Raw genomic sequence first — 17,055 nt, 5'->3', positions numbered from 1 at the left:
GGGCCCTGGACCCTGACCTGGTGGGTGGCACCCAGCCCACAGCAGGAGGGTGGAATTGTGTGGGCTTTAAGGTCCCTTCCAACCCAACCATTGTGCAATTCCAATATGACTCCATGAAAACCTCGTCCCAAGCCAAGATTCCATTTTGCTGCATCCCCCAGGCACCAATGCACACGCGTCCCCAGGGCAGAGAGGTGCCATCCCCCCCATTAAACCTTGGAAATCCTCAAGGAAAACAATGGTTTCCATAAGACACACTTGGATCCAGAAGCTCAGGCATCCTCCCATCTCTGCTCCCTGGAGAAGGGCTGGCATCATGCAGCAGCCTCAGCCTATCCAGCACCTCTCCATCCTCCCCACCCCCCCTCTTCCATCCTGCTTCTCCAGGCCCTCCCAGGAAAGCAGGCAGTCTCAGGTAGACTAATACAAATTTTTAATGCACATATTAAATAAATATTTCAAATCATTTCACATTAAAATTTGTACACGACTGAAAAACAAAATCCTCAAGGAAACAGGAAAAAAAATAAAAATAAAAATTGGATGAAAATTCATCCCCTGGTCCTGGCTCCTATCCAGTGTCTTTGTTTGCCCTCCCGTTAAGAATAATTGCTTTAACCCTTTGGAGAGAGGCGGTCCCAGGGCAGTGTGTGCAGAGTGGGGCTGCGGTTGCTCACTCAAAGGATTTCATCTTTCCCTGGATCCTTTTTGTCCTAAATAAAAATCTGGGCCTCCATCAACAGGAACTGTTATAGAAACCCTCTCTTTTCCTCGGGCAAAGATGAGAGAGCAAACCTGGGAGAGACCGCTGAGGATGGAAGAGTCGAGCACCAACTGAACACTACCACAGAACAGCCCAAAGGGTCTCCGCAGTGATTTGGAAACTTCTTTAATTTGACAGATGAAAAATTCCACCTGATAAAAAAAATAGTCAATTTTTGGTGAAAATTCACATTTTCCAGATGGAAAAAAAAAAAACCAAACCAAATGCAAAAACAGTCATCAGCCATCGCCCGCTGCCTCACCGGAGTAGTTCAACAACACGAAAAATAAAATCCAAAGATGCTCTGATGGGCGAGTGGTGCCAAACTGGTCCAGGACAACTCCCTGTGGGGCACTCAAGGGCAGTTGGCCCCAGCCACAACGTGGGGACGGAACCATGAGTCCTCCATCACCTCGAGCCACATCCATGCCCTCCACCATTATCCGACCTCTCCACTGAGCATCCATTCAGGTGAGCATCCGTTCAGTTCGGTTGGGTTGGATTCCCATCTTTTTATTGCTTGTTTGTTTTAAATGAGGATTTTCCCCCTAGAGCTACTAAAAAAAAAAAAAAATACAAACCAAAACACGACCCCAAACACTAAAACATCCCTAAGCGAAGGGCTCTTCCCCCCTTCACCAGTCTTTGAACATTTCATCTCTCGTAAAGTTGGAGTACAAAAATAGAGCCTCTTTCTTCTTTTTTTTTTCTTTTTTGTTTGTTTGGTTTTTTTTTTTTTTGTAAAAACAGAACAACCCCCACATTACCAACAACTAGAGCATGTAGTTCTCGTATCCTCCCCCCATCCCCCGTTGGGTTTTTTTTTTCCTTTAGTAACCCTATCACAATGTCTCTACGTCAGTCCACCGAGGGGCACGCGTCATGGGCGCACCCTGGCGCTGGAGTTTCGAGTCCTTTTGCTCCTGCGGTTGAAGGGGTAGTTGAGGAACTCGAAGCGCCGGTGGGGCTCGGTGGTCTGGTGGCCCTTGGGGAGCCGCTTCATGAAGTGCACCTCGCGTTGGTGCTGCCGGGTCTTGGAGCCCTTGCGCGGGCGGCCCTTGCGGGTGAAGGCCATGTACCAGCCCTCGTACTTGGCGTTCTGCAGCGCCGTGTAGTTGTTCTCCAGCACGATCTCGGTGAAGACGCAGTCCTTGCCTTTGCCGTTACTCTGTGCAGATGGGGATAGAGGGATGAGGTTCAGCAGTGCGAGTGCTTCTCACCACCTGACGTCTGGCTGGGAGCGATCCACCCGCCCACCCCTGGGGCAGCGAGCGCAGGAAGGGACAACACGTGGTCCATGAGGGCAATGGAATGACGTGAGGGATTAGGGTAATCTGCTGCCTGGATTTTGGCCTGTGCCCAATGCCTGGAGATACCCAAGGTCAGGTTGAATGGGGCCCTGGTCTGGTGGGGGGCACCCAGCCTGCAGCAGGGGGTGGAACTGGGTGGTTTAAGGTCCCTTCCAACCCACCCGTTCTGTGTTTCTACAGTCCTCAGCGTCCCTTCCAACCCAACCATTCTGTAACACCTACAGATGTCAGCTACAGGGAGCATGGAAGAGATGTCAGCAGGCTCAGCTGGAGGCTGAGCTCCTGCACATCAGACAAAGCACAGGGACCAGGGAGAGGACCCAAACTACCATGGTTCCCAACTGGGTTAACATCAGCCAGCCCCAAGAAATGGAAAAACCCTCCTGAGAATTCATTGCCCTGCCAGGATTTTGCTCATCCACCCTGGGGTAGGAGCATGGAGGCTCAGAGGGAGCGTGACTAACTGGTGTGCTCAGGGCCTGTTCCATGGAGCATCTTAACATTCCCAGCCCTTGTACCATGTAATCGGGGAGAATAGCCCGGCAATCCGCTTATTTGTTCAGGGAGATACAAGAGCACTGCCCCACACAGCACCCACCCTCCCCTTCCCTTGCTGCCGGGCTGCAGGTTCCTTGTCCCCAGACCCCAGTCAGAGCCCCGTGCTCCCCAGCCCACCTTCTGACCCATGGGTGGGTGCCAGCCCCTGCCCTACCTTGCCGATCAGTTTCCCCTTCTTGTTCATGCAGATGTAGAACCCCGTGGCCGCCCCTTTGATGCGCACGCGGCTCCCAAAGGTGTCAGTCTCAACGATGAGCTTGGCTAGGGAGAGCAGCGGGAGGAGAAACGGGGAGGTCACAGGGATGGAGAGCCTGGCAATGCCAGCCTCCTCCCTGTCACTGCATCCCTGCATGGCGGGCCTTGGTCACCTCATTTTGTCACCTGCTCTGCCTTGCCCAGATCCACGTGGCTCAGGTGCCACTGGGGCATCCCAGGAGGAAAAAGGGAACTCAGGGGACAAGCCAGCTGCCCTGCACAGTGCTCTGCCAGCTGTCCCCAGCCCGTGGGGATGCCGCGCCGAGCTGGGGCTGCAGGAGGAGCAGTGACTTTGCAGCTGGCAGGAGAGGCGTGAAGGGTACGGCCATCCTTTTAATGCCTTTCACCTTTGTGTGAGTCGAGAGGGCGTATTGATTTGGTCTCAGTTTTTTAATGGAGGCATCGATTGACTTCCGAAGGAGCTATGCAAATCGCCGGGTCGATGGGCCGCCTATAAATAGACCTGTCACCTTCCCTCCTGCGACCACCCTGGGAACAGAGCATCCTCCTCCCTGCCCTGCAGCCTCCCGGCAGCTCTCCTCCTGGGGCAAACCTCAAATCCAACAGCTTCAGCAGGGCCATGCCGTGCCAGGTGCCAAAAAAAGAAGCCACCCGGGGTTGTCCCACCTCACCACCACGTCCTGCCGCACACCAGCCCTCACTGCTGCCCACCCCACTCACTCAGAGCACACAGCCTCTGCCCCACAGGGTGCCCTGTTCTCCCAGCTCTGCAGATGGGATGCTCAGTTCCTCAGTACCACGCTGCAGCTTGTTTTCAGCAGCAGCCCCCAACCCTGCATTGGCTTTGCAGCACTGCTGCTGCATGGCAGACCCAGGCCGCGTGCTCGCTAAACCCAGCCTGAGCAGTGCTTCAGGACCACAAGTAAATCACCGCCTGTCTCCACAACGTCTTGATCCCGCACCAAGCGTGGGGATTTCTCCCACTGCCCCACACAGTTCCTCACTTCCAGCACCCCATGTGCCATCCCACACCACCAGCCCAGCTCAGAGACAGGAAATTTGGCCGCCTTCACCCCACATCAGCTCCCTGTAGGGGCTGAGCATCCCCAGACCACCAAGCCAGGGACCCCCATTCACCCGTATGGGGGAGGGTTGATCCGGGAGGCAGTCAAAGGTTTGAGGAGAATTGATTTTTCCCTGCTCTCTCCCAGAGATAGGAAGAGCAGGGAGGGAGGGAGGAGGAAGGCAGGCATGGATGCGCGGCGCTCCCCTCCAGCCCTGGCGTCGCAGCCATCACCCTGCAGGATGGGGACAGCCCCGAGCAAAGGGACCGCAGAGGGTGAACGGATTGACGGCACCACGGGAGCGGGAGGGAGAAGCCGGCAGCACTGCCGGGGATGAGAAGGAGTCCATCAGATATTGACAATTAAGACAGATAACCCGGAGCGCCGGGCTCCATGTGAAGTCGGCTGTAAAAACGTCAGCGTGGGGAAAGGGGTCACCCGCAAAAATAAATCAGCGCCTTCTGCACGCCTGCCCCAAAAATCAGATGGGAAAAGAAACCTGCAGCAGAAGGAAGGGCCCTTCCTAACGAAGGGTGTTTTCTTCCGACAAAGGTTTCGGGGAGACCCTTTTCCTCCCTGTTTAAGGGACGGGGGGAGCTTAACATTTTCAACTCTGTTCTTTCGCTGAAGTGACAGATTTATCCCAGAAAAGTTATGTTTCGTGCTCAAACTTTGAAGGGAAAGCGGCTACGTAAACGCTGAAAAAATGCAGCGAGACACACTTGATCCCCCAACTGGACTGCGAAGAGGAGAAAGTATTCAGGAAATGTTAAAAAAGGTGAAAGTAAGAAGCGATTTAATAGCTCTTCCAGACATGGGGGCCTCCCTGGAGATTCATATAGAACAATCCCGAACCTCTATTTTAACATTTACAGACTTGCAACTCCTAAAACTTTACATCTGAAAAACTGCTTGTTCTCTTTCTGCTTTAGATCAGCCCTCGTTTTCCTGCCCCGCTCCTCAGATGCTTTGCCTCTTTTATTACGTTTTAATAGAGTTTTTCGAGCCGCCGCCGCGCGTCCCCTCCTTTTGGCCTTATTTAAACCTGGCCGCTCCTGGAGGTGTGGAGCTGCCTCGAAAACGCAGGCGTTACAGGGCTAAAGCCAGAGGAGGCTTTGGGGTTTGCTCGGCCCCTTTGCTTGGGAAGCTGGCTGACACCCCTTCCATCCCAGAGCGGCTCCCTGCTATCGCTGTGGGATTCCACACACAGCTGAAGTTTGGTGCGACGTCGGCAGCCAAAGCAAAAAGGGGAATAAAAACCCAACACCAAACCAACCGGGGGAGGAAGCGAAGTGCTCCTACTAATCTCCCTCAACAAGAAAGGGAAATTGCGGCTAATGCCAAAGAACAACAGTTGGGATGGCTCCGTATGGCACACGCTGACACGGGCACATCCTGTCCGCAAGGGAATGGGGCACGGTGCCCCACCGGGCGCGGATGGGGCCGACACCACCGTCCCCATGTGACAGCAGCACGCGTGGCCAAGGTGCCCTGGCTCTGGGTCTGCAGCGTAGCACTGCTCTCCTCCCCAGGGAACCACGGGCTGGGGGGGACACGGGGTGCCAAGAGCAGCACAGCAGCAGGAGGGCTGAACACAGTTGCAGAGCCCCCTGGGCTTTGTCTCCTCCTCACCCGTAGCCAACACCTCGCTGAGCCCACGCTCTTCGCTCAGGAAGGGGAAGCACAGGGGGTCTGTGGGGAAAGCACCGCTTCAGGTGGCTCTAACTCAGGGCAGGACTCCAGAGCAGCACTTCACCCGCAGTTTCAACCCCCCTCGCTTCTTTTCTTTTCCAACTTTGCCCCCCGTTTCTCCTCCAAAGGAAGAATCAGAGACGCTCAGCGCTGCCTGTGCCAAACAGAGCCTTGCAAGTCAGGTGCACAGCAGCAGCGAGCAGCGCCCATCCCACAAGCACCCAAACCCACTGAGCGCTGACCCCGCTGTTCTCCCTTCACAAACCCCCGCACACGCCGAACGATCCTAACGATTTCTGGCCAACCGACAGGACGGAAACCATCAATCGGCACGCAGCACTGCGGACACCTCCCAGATCCCCCCCCACCCACCCCCAGGCCGCGTCCTTCCTTACCGTGCACATCCCCGTCCTCGGCCATCGCATTGATTTTCTTGTTGTCCAAGATCTGCACGTGCTTCCCGCTGGTCCGGCTGTACAGCTGGTAGGTGCGCACGAGCCGCCGGCTGAGCTGATCTGTCACCAGGCTCTGCTCCCTCACATGCTGTGTAAAATTAGGTGGGGACTGAACAGTTACCTTTAGGAAATTAAAAAATATACGACACACCATTATAATCTCTACTCCTCAGAGGGGCGAACGGGCTGAGCAAGGATCGCCGGCGCCTGCAGAGGAGGAGCAGAGTCAGTGGGATGGGGGGAGCTGAGCCCTTCGGGACTGGGATCCCCCAAACGGGTGTGGGCGTCTTGGGGACGTGATGGGGCTCAGTGGCTCCCAAGGTCTGCCAGGACTCAGTGGGTCCCAGCTGGCACGGAGGTACCTGAGATGGGGTACGCAGCTGCCAGGACCCAATTTGCCCCCAAACACCCCACTATTCTTGCCCCAAACCTGCAGATGAGGCGGAGCTATGAGCCGTCAGGACACCGTTCCCCTCATCGGGTACCTATGGCACAAACCCCAAAGGGTGCCGTACCCACGTGTCAGCCATCCCTCACCATCACCCCCATCCCAGTGTCGTCCCCTTCCCAGCTCCGACCCCCGGTCCCATAGCAGCAGCCAACCTGACCCCTCCAGACCCACTACTCCCCGACCGCAAGCAATTCTAGGATCAGCCCGACCCTCTCCCCCCATTCCCGGCACAGGACTCCTTTCCCCCCTCGTCTCCAACCCCTCTTTTAAGTCCGGAAAGTTTCGCCGCTCGCTGACATTTATAAAGACGTATTCTGAGCAAATGTTAGCGGGTCGCTCCTTTCAACACCAGCAGGCCGGGACCCCCCCGCCACCCCCACGTCAAACGGGAAGATTCCCCACCACCAGCAGACCCCAATAAAAGCCGGAGCCGCCGCTCTCCCGCAGCCGCCCCTGCATCTCCCCTCGGCGGTGCCACCCCTCTGCCTCCGCGCCTTCCCTGCAGCCGGCTGTGGATAACGCACGGACTCAGCCGGCTGTGGATAACGCACGGACTCTCCCGGCCCTGATGAGGGTACCATGTGGAGGAGAGGTCATTAGCCGTGCCGCTCCGTCTCATCCTCCAAAATATTACGGCTATGTTTTATACAACCGCACACTCCTTCGCTTTGGGGCTGGAAACTCCATTTTTTTTTTTTCTCCCGAGCTTCCAATGAAATAATAATAATAAAAAGCAGCTTAAGGAGCGTTTTCAAAACGCTTCTGCACCTGTGGCCCCGGGGGAGGGGGTTTCGCCCCACTTTGCACACACAGCCACAGCCCCATCTCCCGCTGACACCCCCGGCCCCGGCGATGCCAACCAGCAGCAGCAACGTTCAGCTGGAGTGAAATCCACGCTTTTTAGTAAGGAAACTGATTTTTTTTTTTCCTTTTTCCTCCGTTCTTTCTTCCCCTCCTTTCCCTCTTCCTTCCCTTTTTTCTTTTCCTCCTTTTTTTTTCTTTTTTTCCCCTTTTTTCTTTTATTCTCTCCTTTTTTCTTCCTCCGCCTCGACCCCTTTTTCTTAATTCTACTTCACTTTTCAGATGAAAAAACAACCCCAGACAAGAGGAAGGGGCGAGACGCAGTGCGGTTTAAAGAAGAACGGGAGGACCGAACACCCGAAGCCCCCACAATCCGGGTGGGCGGGGGGCCCTCCCAGCCCCGCACCCCATCCCGCACCCGGTGTGCAGCCGCCCGCTCCCGGCTCTTTCCAGCGGGGCTCCGGTCGTCTGCGGGGCTTTAACCCGACCCCCCCCTCCCGACCCCCGGCCCCGAGGGGCGAACAAAGCCGGCGGCGGAGCGGGCGCTTACCTGGGCTTGCAGGCAGAGGACGAACAAGTGCATGAACCTGGAGGTGGGGGGGGACAGAAAGCGGGAGAGAGGTGTGAGCCGGGGGGCTGCGGGGAGGAAAGGAGGGAGGGCTGGGGGCAGGCGGAGGGAGGGCTGCGGTACTCACACGTAGCTGAAGAGCGAGGAGCAGGGGTCCATCGCGGAGCGCTGCGGGGCCGGCAGCCCGGAGCCCGGCGGTGGGGTGGGGGGGGGGGGGGGCGCGGCGCTGCTCGGCTCCTCGACTCCTCTCGCCCTGCCTCGCCCCGAGGAAAGGAGGGCACAAGCGGCTACAGAAGGGGAAAGGCCCCCGCCGGCCCGCCCGCCCAGCCCCCGGGGGAGCGCGGCCGGCAGCCCCCCGCCGCGGGGAGCCCCCCGCCCCGCTCCGCTCCGCTGCCGGCCCGGGAGGCGGCGGGGGCGGAGAGCCCGGGGGGCGGCCCCGGCGGGGCGGCAGAGCGGGGGGACCTCCGGCGGCGGCCGCTCGGGGGTGGCGGCACTACGGGCTCGGCCGGCGGAGGGATGCCGTCCCCGCGCCGTGCCTCAGTTTCCCCATCTGTAAAACGAGGCTTAAGGGTCCGCGTTGTGGATTGGGGCCGAGCCCTCTCGCTGGACGTGCCAGACATTAAAAGGATTACCGGGGCGGAGGGGTGGGCAGGAGTTTCGAGAGGCTGAGCAAACAGCGCAGCCGGGGGTACTGGGCGGCGAGACCCCCCCGCCCCTTCCCCGGACGTCCCCGCCGGGCGCTTACCTGGAGGGGCGGCCGTCCGTCAGCACCGGCTGCGCGGGGCCATGGGGCCGCGGCGGGACGGGGCTCAGCCCCGCAGCCCGGGTAGGGCCGCCGAGGGCTGCATTGTTCGGCGAGCCCCGCTGCTCCCGGCCCCGCCACCTGTTGCGCACCGGGGCGGGGGCTGCGGCGGGGCTGCGGCGGACGGGCGGGACCCCGGGGCCGGTACCTGGCCGGGGCCGCCTGCTCCGCGCTGAGTGACAGCCGCTAATTTGCCGGCCGTGCCCCGCTGCCGGTCCCCGCGCTCCCCGCGCCCTCCTTTATCTTATCAGAGCCCATAATTACAATTGCTATTTTGTTTCCTCGAATCAGCAATCAGCGCTATCTGCCGCCGCTGGAAAGGCAGCTCCTGTCAGCCGGCCTCTGAGTGACAGCGCACACACAGCGCTCCTGCGCGGCCCTCCCGCACCGGCACACACACACGCACACACACACACGCACACGCACACACGCACCCCGCAGCCCCGCACAGCCCTGCACGCACACAGCGGCCCGGCTCGCTCATTGCCCCCTTCCTCAGGCACCCTCCAATGTTTTGCCCCCAAACGCTGCCCACCACCACCACCACCCCCTGGGGCTCACTGGAGCGGGCACCGCGCGTTGCCGTCCCCTTCTTCTCGGTGCAGAAGACCGGGGGGTGTTTCTGAAAGGCTCTCCTAAACGTCTCGAGAAGCCCCAGGTTGAGCCCACGTTCACTCGGGGGGCTGCAGGGCGGGCGCTGGGGGTGCTCAGCCCTCGGGTGCAGCTCAGAGAAAAGCCCTCTGCACCAATCCCGACTGCGACGCAGCTCCGTGCCCACAAGCCGAGCACCAGAGCGGGCAGCACGAGGTGCTCCCACCGCCCTACGCTGGAGCAATACCCGTCTTTCTTATGCATCGAAAGGAAAGGGGTCTGGATGCAGCGCCTCTCTCCCAGGTGCCACTCGTGGTCACCCCCCCCGTGGGCGCCGGGTCGGGCCGTGCAGCACCGTGCAGCGCACAGAGCGGGCACAACTGCACCGCGTCCGACTGACGGTGCGCCGGGGGGGGACAGAGGCAGCCGGGGGCTGACGGCTCCGTGTGCCCCCTGCCCTCAGCAAACAGGCTCGAGTGCCAGCGCGGCTGTGACGTGGGGATCACCCACGGGCGGCCACACGTCGCTGACACAATGACAAACAGTGCTCCCGCCGCCGCCCCCGTCCTTCCCCACCTTTGTGCGGGTGAGGGATGCCACGGGACGGGGAACTGGGCGCTGGGCTCGTGTCTGGCTCTCCTGCTGGGCAGAGAAAGCTCAGCCTGAGGCACTGAGGGGCTGAGCTGCCGTGGGGCAGGGAAAGAAAACCCATCCCGGCAAAGGGCCACGGACCTGCTGTGTTCCTGCTGCCACAGCTGTCACCCCTGGGGGAGGCAGCCAGCACGGCCCCCTTGGTCTCAACACCGAATGCTGTGGGTGAAGCATCAAACACCCACAGAGAGCTCTGCTCCCTTCGTCCTTTTCCGTAGAGCTGGGGATATCCAGGTCAGGATTTTATCCCCCAACTCCCCCCCCCTCGCCTTGCCATGGCCAATGGGGAATGCCCAGGAAGGCAGCCCACGGCTGCTGGTGGCTGGAGGAGATCCCAGGGTTGCCCAAGCTGGGCTGAGCCACAGAGCAGACAGCAGAGGGGCCGTCCCGTTCCTCTGTTTGCTCCATCATGCCATATCCCTGACAGCCTCCACAGCTCAGCAAGGTCCTGCTCCAGCACTATCCCTACCCGCAGCCCAGAGGGGCCCTTCTGCCAGAGAAGGTGTGGCTGCAGTTCCCCATGAGCCCCCAGCACTGCTGGGACAGGGATCACAGCACCAACCCCAACCGCTGGAGATCAGCACCTGCAAGGTGCACTCCAGCACCCATCTGAGAGTGAGAGGAGCTTCCGTCTGTGGGCCTGGATGCTCAGCCCCACATCCCCAAACAGGCATATGGAGACCCCCCCAGTGGAGCCAAAGGGACACCACTCCCCTGCTCACACCCTCCCCAGCCCTGCCTGCAGCATTAATGGGGCGTTGTGGAGGCAGCAGCTCTCCTCCATGGCTGAGTGGTGCTGAGCAGCCCGGGGCGATCCCACCGCTCACCATTAACTCAGCATCCCCCCAAGGGCCAGACCCCACCGCACTGTGTTACGTGGGAATGACCTCGTCTGCACTACCCACAGCTCCAGGAACAGGGAGGGGGGTACAGCTGCTCCCCATTGACTCTCCTCTCTGTTCAGTTAGTGGCACCAGGGCTGAACACGGTGGGAATGTCGGGACGGGAGAACAGCAGCATGGGGCTGTGCCCATTCTGTGCAGGACCGACCACAGTGGCGTGGCCCCATTGGGTAGACACACAGGGAGGGCTTGGAGGTGAGCCCTGGACATGGGTAAAGACCAGAGAGCATCCAGGAGCCGTGGGGAGAGGGAGGGGGGTAGCAATGGGGAGGGGGACCCCCAGGCCACACACATCTCCAAGCAGGGAGAACTGGTAAAGTTCCCACCAAGTCCGACCACTGGGCTTGAGTTGGATGGAAGCTGCCAATAGGGGTACTTCGCGTTGGGTCAATTAATGAAGAAGGCGATAGCCCCAGCCCTGAGTAAGTTAAACTTGAGGTTGGGCATTCTGGTGTCCATCTTCTCTGCACACAGCAGCCTGAGCAGGGGGGACCATGGGCCTTGGGCATGGGAAAATGGCAACACAAACAAATGAGGACAAGCACATGTGGTGCTTGAGCAGCTCCACCCCATCCCTGCCCCCAGCACCTCCCGGACCTGTTCCCATTGTGCTGCTGGCTGGCACAGCCCACCCAGCACCTTCTTCTTGGCCTGCAGAACATCTGACTTCGGTTTGGGTCCTCCTGGGAAGAGGATGCCTGCACCCAGTCCTGCGGGGGGGGGGGTTGGGGGCTAAGCCTAAAACTAACAGCGGTGGCCGGGGGGCTGTCGGCTGCCTGTAACTCTACCTCCGTTTGTTTGCTTATAGCATCCACCCAAAATGCCCATGTGTGTGTCTCCGGGCCCCTGTGTCAGTGGCAGCTGAACTGCTGACCCCAGGAGTTTGCAAAACACCAGGGTTACGGCCCCTCGGACATCCCAGCCCAGTGGAGACGTTGCTCATCCCAACCTCATCCTGGGGAACTGGCCCCAGGCACCCTGCATGGGGACAAGGGGAGCAACGATGGGCCCAGCGAGAGCCAACCCCAGAGGAGGAGCCATGTGGGCACGCTCCCCATCACACCTGCTGCTCTCTGGACCAGCCCTATGGACTTACCCACTTATCCGAGCTCATCCCTCCAGCTCCCACCACGGACACCAAATCCTGCCCATCTCCCCTAAGAACAGAGGAACAGTGGGTCCGGCCACCAGGCCCTAAATCCCACTGGGCACAGCCCTGCTGCCATCGGCCCTGGCAGGGAGTCGTGGCTGGCGGTGACAGCTCTGCCAGCACCAGCACCATCCCAGCCTGCGGCGATTAGAGAGGTTGGAGGGCAGGGCACCGTGACCCCAGGGTAGCTCAGCTGTGGCTGTTTGGTGCAAAGCTGCCATCGCTGCCTGGGGATGCAGGAGGGGACAACGTGGCAGAGCTGTGCTGTGCAGATGGAACGTCCCGCCGTGCAGCAGTGGGCACGGGCTGCAGCTGTCCGACGCCACCCAACTGTGTTCACTTCTAACACCTGCCCTGGGTGCTTATGGCTTCAGGCCCATCTCACAGCACGAGCAGTGCTCCAGCATCACCAGGCACTGTCCCAGCTGTGCGCCACAGCCCTGGCTGTGCTGAGCATCCATTCGGCCACCGGTAGCCGAGGAGGAAAGCAACGAGAGAAGAAAAGCGGAGCACTGATGGAGCAGGGAACCAGCCCCACCTACAGCACGGCCACAGCTGTGCCTCGCATGGGCTGCCCAGGGTCAGAGTGTCCCGGGGATGCTATAGCAGGGAGGGATCCATCCCCTGGATACGTCAGCACGCAGCACCCTGGAACACAGCCCCAGGGAGGAGGGATGCTCAAGAGCCACCCACCTCCCAGGTCCCATGCTCCCCTTCCCACGCACCCCAGCATAGTCATACCTGAGCTCACCTGCTCTCCTCCAGCCCTGTTTGTTTGCCCAAGGTATTTGTGGCCGGTGGCACCTGTTTCGATACCATCAGCTCGGCAAAGGAAGCTGCTCACCTAGCGTGACCCCTGTAATCCCATCCTTCCCCATTAAGAGCCCCCCTCCCAGCCCCCTGCCATCTCAGCATTCATCTCCCTCTTCCGAGCGCATCCAGGCTGTGACATTGCTGGGCAGGGCGAGCAAACCTCTCCAAGGCGCTGAGAGCTCCTGGCGATGCCAGCTGCCCAAACCCCTCTGTGTGCCCCTCTGGGTCATTCCCTCCTGCAGAACAGCCTCTCCTGCCGCAGCCCCTTGTCCCAGCATCCCTAAGGCAACCAGCACCTTGGCACCCTCTTCTTCTATCCTCCATGTTCCCAAATGCCATCCGACATCAGCCTGCACAGCCTCTCCCTCCCGGTACCACTCTCCTCACCCCACACCAGCTGCTCCCCCAGCCCAGCCCAGCCGGAGAGCTTGTTAAAAATGATCTATGGGCTCTTATCTGTCCCAGGGAGCAAGGAGGAGCAAGGCCCAGCAGAGAAACCAGACCCGCTGCAGTCCAAGCACCCATCTGCTGCTGCTGCACGAGTAGCTGGGAGGTTTGGGCAGAAGAAAGGGAGCTCAGCCCCAGGACTTGGTGTAGGGCGGCAGGCGAGACGGAGAAACCCTAAATGGGGCGGGGGGAAGGGGTTCCGCTCGCCTCTCAGAAAGCAGCCACAGCTTCCTGCCCGGAAGGCTCTGCGGACCCCACGCACCCGAGAACACCTACGAGGTCCCGCACATCTGGCCGTGCTTTGCGGGGCTCCATCCCGCACGACGCACCACAGCTCCCATTCACCCCGTGCTGCCTTCCCGCACGGCCGGCGCAGGGCTGCCCGGACCCCATCCCCGCCGCAAGGCGCGGCCACCGCGCTGCCCGCCTGCCACCTAGCGGCCCCCGAGGAGCGACCCGCAGCCCTCCCCCGCCTCCTGGGCCCCCTCTCCCCCTCCCCCTTCCCTCTCCATGCCTCGGTTTCCCTGCAGGGATCAGCGACACCCCCGAGCACGGGAGGAACGCGCCATCCACCACACCAAACCCGCACCTTTATTCAGTATGTAAACACCGTCCTACAAAGCGGAGTGACCCAGAACCTCCCCCAAATCACAGCAGACCGTCAGCTCCCAGCACACCATCCTGGAAGAGAGGATGCTGCCTCCTGCTGCTGCTGCTGCTGCTACATCCAGCCGCTGCCGGGGAAGGGACACGCTGGGCACTGCAGAGCCAGCAGGGCTGTGCACACAGCAGAGGTCCGGGGCAGCAAAAAGGCACAGGGAGAGGACCGCCATCCCGGACACCCAGCGAGGGAATGGGGAGACGGGATCACCTCCCATGGATGTGGGAAAGGAGACCCCGCAGTGCTGGGAGCAGCCCCTGCCCACCACCCCCAGAAGGTACGACAGTAAATTAAAAAAAAAAAAAAAGGCAGCAAAAGTTGAGGTCCTGCTGAGAGGCGTCTGAGGTAACAGCTGTCTGTGGAGAAGTCCCAGCGAGCACCTGGAGGAAGAAGCAGACTGAGACCAGCACCCCCACAGAGGGTCCCACTCGGCACCGGCGCCCCATGGCCGGGCAGCACCCACCGCAGAGCTGCTCAGAGCCTCACCTCGCCGGGATACCATCACTGCTTCCTTCTCTCCTTCTTGGCAGGCACGATGGGCGCTATCTCCTCCTCAGACATGTCATCGTCATCATCCTCCTCCTCCTCCTCGAAGGAAGCGTCGTCCCTGTGCACTGGGACACACAGACAGGTGGGTCACTGACCAGGGGAGGGCTCTGGGGAACCAGCACTGAGCACACGTGCTGGGAAGCACCAGGTGTGGCTCCCACGGGCTCCCTGGCTGGCACACACGCTGCAGCACGCCCCTTGCTCCTCCCAAGCCATTCCCCAGCCCGGAACCCTTACAGATCTGGTGCCAGCCGGCGAGGTGCACGGGGCCGGAGCCCGCTGCCAGGCGGAACGTCACTGGAGGCTGAAGCTTGAAGTTGTCCAGGCTCAGCTGCGAAGAGATGGAGCCCAGTTAGTGGTGGAAGCAGGACACAGAGCTTCCCACGCGCCCCAGTCCGGCACTCGGCCCAGCTGGCCTCATCTCTCCCTCCTCACCTCCACCCACCATACCTTGCTTTTCCAGCCCCCTGGATCAGCCCCACCAACCGATGGTTATTTGCAGAAATCACACAGCTCTGTGCCACACGCGTTCTTTCGCACAAGCTACAGAGCTGCGTCCCCGCCACCAAATGCCAGCTGGAGCTCTCACCAAGGGCTGGCATGACAACTTCAGGTTTGCCACCGGCACAGTGATCTCCTGGTTCTTGTGGTTTCGCCCAATGACCTCCACCACGTTGCACTCATCCTTGGCACCGTCCGTGAGGCACACCTGGGGAGGATACAAACTTCTGATGGGCACACACTGGCTGTCAGCTCCTGGGGGAGGGCACAGAGACCCCCCCAGAAACTGCCCTCAGTGCAGTGCCCTCCCAGCCGGGAAAGCTGTTCCCGCAGCTGCCTCAAGAGGTGCCACCTGGGCTGTATTTTCTGCTGACCAAACCCTTGCTGGCAGCTCCTGTGCTCCCTGGAAAGAAGGCAATCCCCAGCGAGAGCCAAATACCTGAGCTTGGAGAGCAACGGGCCAGGGACCCAGCTGGTGGGGGGTCCCAGCAAGGTCAAATACAAGGAAAAATATCTTCCTCTGCCCTACAGCTGGGGTGTTCCAGAGGCTGCCTCCTGATACCACTTTGCTACAGCAGCTCCGAAAGATGACTGAGAGTAGCAGCCCCATCTGAGCAGCCAGGGCTGAGAGCTCAGCCCAGGGCGCCCCCTGGTGCAGCTGGGCCAGGGAGGGGGAGTGAGCCTGGGGGAAGGAGTGAGCCTGAAAGGGGGGGTTGAGGCCGTGGGTCTCCATGGGAGAGGACAAGCACGGTTTGTTTTCCTCTATCTTACCACAGACAGGGCCAAAACGTGGTCAGAGTCGTCATCTTCATCCACCTGAAACGTGTAGGACTTGGTGCTGGCAGTCAGCTCACAGCCTGGAAACAGGAGCAAAAAAAAATGCTGGAGTTACACAGCCCTGAAATGCCACGGGGTCCCCAGGACGGACAAGCCTGCAGCATCCCTGAGACACACTGCTTCCCTGCTGGCTCCAAGATGGCATCCCCAAGAGCTGCACGCCCAGCTCAGCGTGTCCTGTGGGGACACAGACCTCGGTGTCCCCAAGCCCTGCTGCCACAAAACGGGGCTGGAGGCCCTGAGAACAGGAGCGGGCAGGGTGCAGGGCTGGGCAGTGGGGACTGGCAGCAGTCCTCCAAACGGAGACGTTTTGCCACGCGTGGCTCTGAGCTGCTACGAGAGCTGAATTATTCGACAGACTGCAGCAAGGAGCACAGGGCGGAGCGCCCGGGCAGTGTTTGCTCCTTGCGGGGTGATTCACCCGTGTGAAGCAGACGGGAAAAGCGTGGAGCTGAGCCCTGCGCACCACATACGGGGTTGGAGAAGGAATCAGCCTCAGCAAACACAGCTCGGGGCTTTGCCCGGCCCAAAGCCCGCTCCGCATTCGGCTCAGCAGGGCAAGGAATGAAACCCGGGTGCGTGGAGAGCCGCGGAGCCGCCCCGCTTTGCAGGGCCACGCCGCGACGTGAGGCTTTAGGCTGGGGACGGCCCCGAGCACGTGCGCGCCGGGAGAGCGGCCCGGCCACGTGTGGGGCTTGGCCGGCTGCCGGGGGGAGGAGAGGGGAGGCAGGATAGGGCCGCCCACCCGGCCCCGGCACGGGAACAGCAGCCGGGATGAGCCGGCGGCGCACGTGGGAACGCCGGCACATCCCCCACCCCGAGCCCCCGGCGGCCGTACACGTGTGCCCGCGCCCCGGCCACGCACGCGGTTCACCCCAGCGCCCCTCGCAGCCACCCCGCCGGTCCCATCGCGACACTCACGTGTCCGCGTACCCCCTGCCCCTCTTACGTGTCCCTATCGCACCCTGTGCCCCCCCCCCCCCCAGCCTCCAGCCCATCCGGTACCTTTCGCCACGCGCTCCCCACGCTTTACCCGCGTCTCCTGCCCCCAACTTATTTCCCATATGTTCTCCCCCTTCCGGCCCCGTTAACCCCCCCGGCTGCCGCTCACCGAACAGGACGCTGCCGGGGCCGTGCGGCTCCATGAGGCCGTAGCGCGGGGCGGGCAGTTCCGTGCCGAGTCGAGCCGAGCCGTGCTTTGCCGGGCCGTCCCGCACCGCCCCCGGCCCCGCCCGCCCCAGCGGGGCTGCACCGCCCAGCGGCCGCCGGGCGC

At 60.8% G+C, this 17,055-nt stretch overlaps 2 protein-coding genes across 4 annotated transcripts; both read right to left on the bottom strand.

The window, feature by feature from the left end:
• Nucleotides 1-362: 362 nt before the first annotated feature.
• FGF8 (fibroblast growth factor 8) lies at nt 363-8,759 on the bottom strand. 2 transcript variants are annotated; one of them, NM_001012767.2, is made up of 5 exons: nt 8,006-8,207; nt 7,861-7,897; nt 5,999-6,179; nt 2,786-2,892; nt 363-1,931 (listed from the first exon to the last, which is right to left on the bottom strand). In NM_001012767.2, exons 1-5 carry the CDS (start codon nt 8,035-8,037, stop codon nt 1,644-1,646), a joined length of 645 nt encoding a protein of 214 aa, NP_001012785.2. In that variant the 5' UTR covers nt 8,038-8,207; the 3' UTR covers nt 363-1,643. The 2 variants fall into 2 exon arrangements, with proteins under 2 accessions (NP_001012785.2, XP_046798724.1); XM_046942768.1 differs by lacking the exons at nt 7,861-7,897; nt 8,006-8,207 and adding an exon at nt 8,624-8,759 and having other exon boundaries at nt 5,999-6,146.
• A 5,045-nt stretch (nt 8,760-13,804) lies between these two features.
• On the bottom strand, nt 13,805-16,982 carry NPM3 (nucleophosmin/nucleoplasmin 3). 2 transcript variants are annotated; one of them, XM_046943104.1, is made up of 6 exons: nt 16,894-16,982; nt 15,717-15,802; nt 15,034-15,153; nt 14,682-14,775; nt 14,382-14,509; nt 13,805-14,292 (listed from the first exon to the last, which is right to left on the bottom strand). In XM_046943104.1, the coding sequence occupies exons 1-5, from the start codon at nt 16,925-16,927 to the stop codon at nt 14,397-14,399; spliced, it is 447 nt and encodes a 148-aa protein (XP_046799060.1). In that variant the 5' UTR covers nt 16,928-16,982; the 3' UTR covers nt 13,805-14,292; nt 14,382-14,396. The 2 variants fall into 2 exon arrangements, with proteins under 2 accessions (XP_046799060.1, XP_001233764.2); XM_001233763.7 differs by having other exon boundaries at nt 13,805-14,275.
• Between the last annotated feature and the right edge of the window lie 73 nt (nt 16,983-17,055).

The sequence above is a fragment of the Gallus gallus genome, chromosome 6 (genome assembly GCF_016699485.2).
Source record: "Gallus gallus isolate bGalGal1 chromosome 6, bGalGal1.mat.broiler.GRCg7b, whole genome shotgun sequence".
NCBI lineage: Eukaryota > Metazoa > Chordata > Aves > Galliformes > Phasianidae > Gallus > Gallus gallus.
This window is presented reverse-complemented; position numbering and strand designations above follow the sequence as displayed.

Excerpts from the sequence above, each read along its gene's own strand:
- FGF8 (NM_001012767.2), bottom strand. The coding sequence starts at position 8,037 with ATGGACCCCTGCTCCTCGCTCTTCAGCTACGT. Across the intron at positions 7,898-8,005 it reads TCCTCGCTCTTCAGCTACGT|GTTCATGCACTTGTTCGTCC; the intron begins GTGAGTACCGCA and ends CCCCACCTCCAG. Across the intron at positions 2,893-5,998 it reads CGAGGACGGGGATGTGCACG|CCAAGCTCATCGTTGAGACT; the intron begins GTAAGGAAGGAC and ends TGCTCTCCCTAG.
- NPM3 (XM_046943104.1), bottom strand. The coding sequence starts at position 16,927 with ATGGAGCCGCACGGCCCCGGCAGCGTCCTGTTCG. Across the intron at positions 14,776-15,033 it reads AGTTGTCATGCCAGCCCTTG|CTGAGCCTGGACAACTTCAA; the intron begins GTGAGAGCTCCA and ends ATCTCTTCGCAG. Across the intron at positions 14,510-14,681 it reads CGCCGGCTGGCACCAGATCT|TGCACAGGGACGACGCTTCC; the intron begins GTAAGGGTTCCG and ends TGTGTGTCCCAG.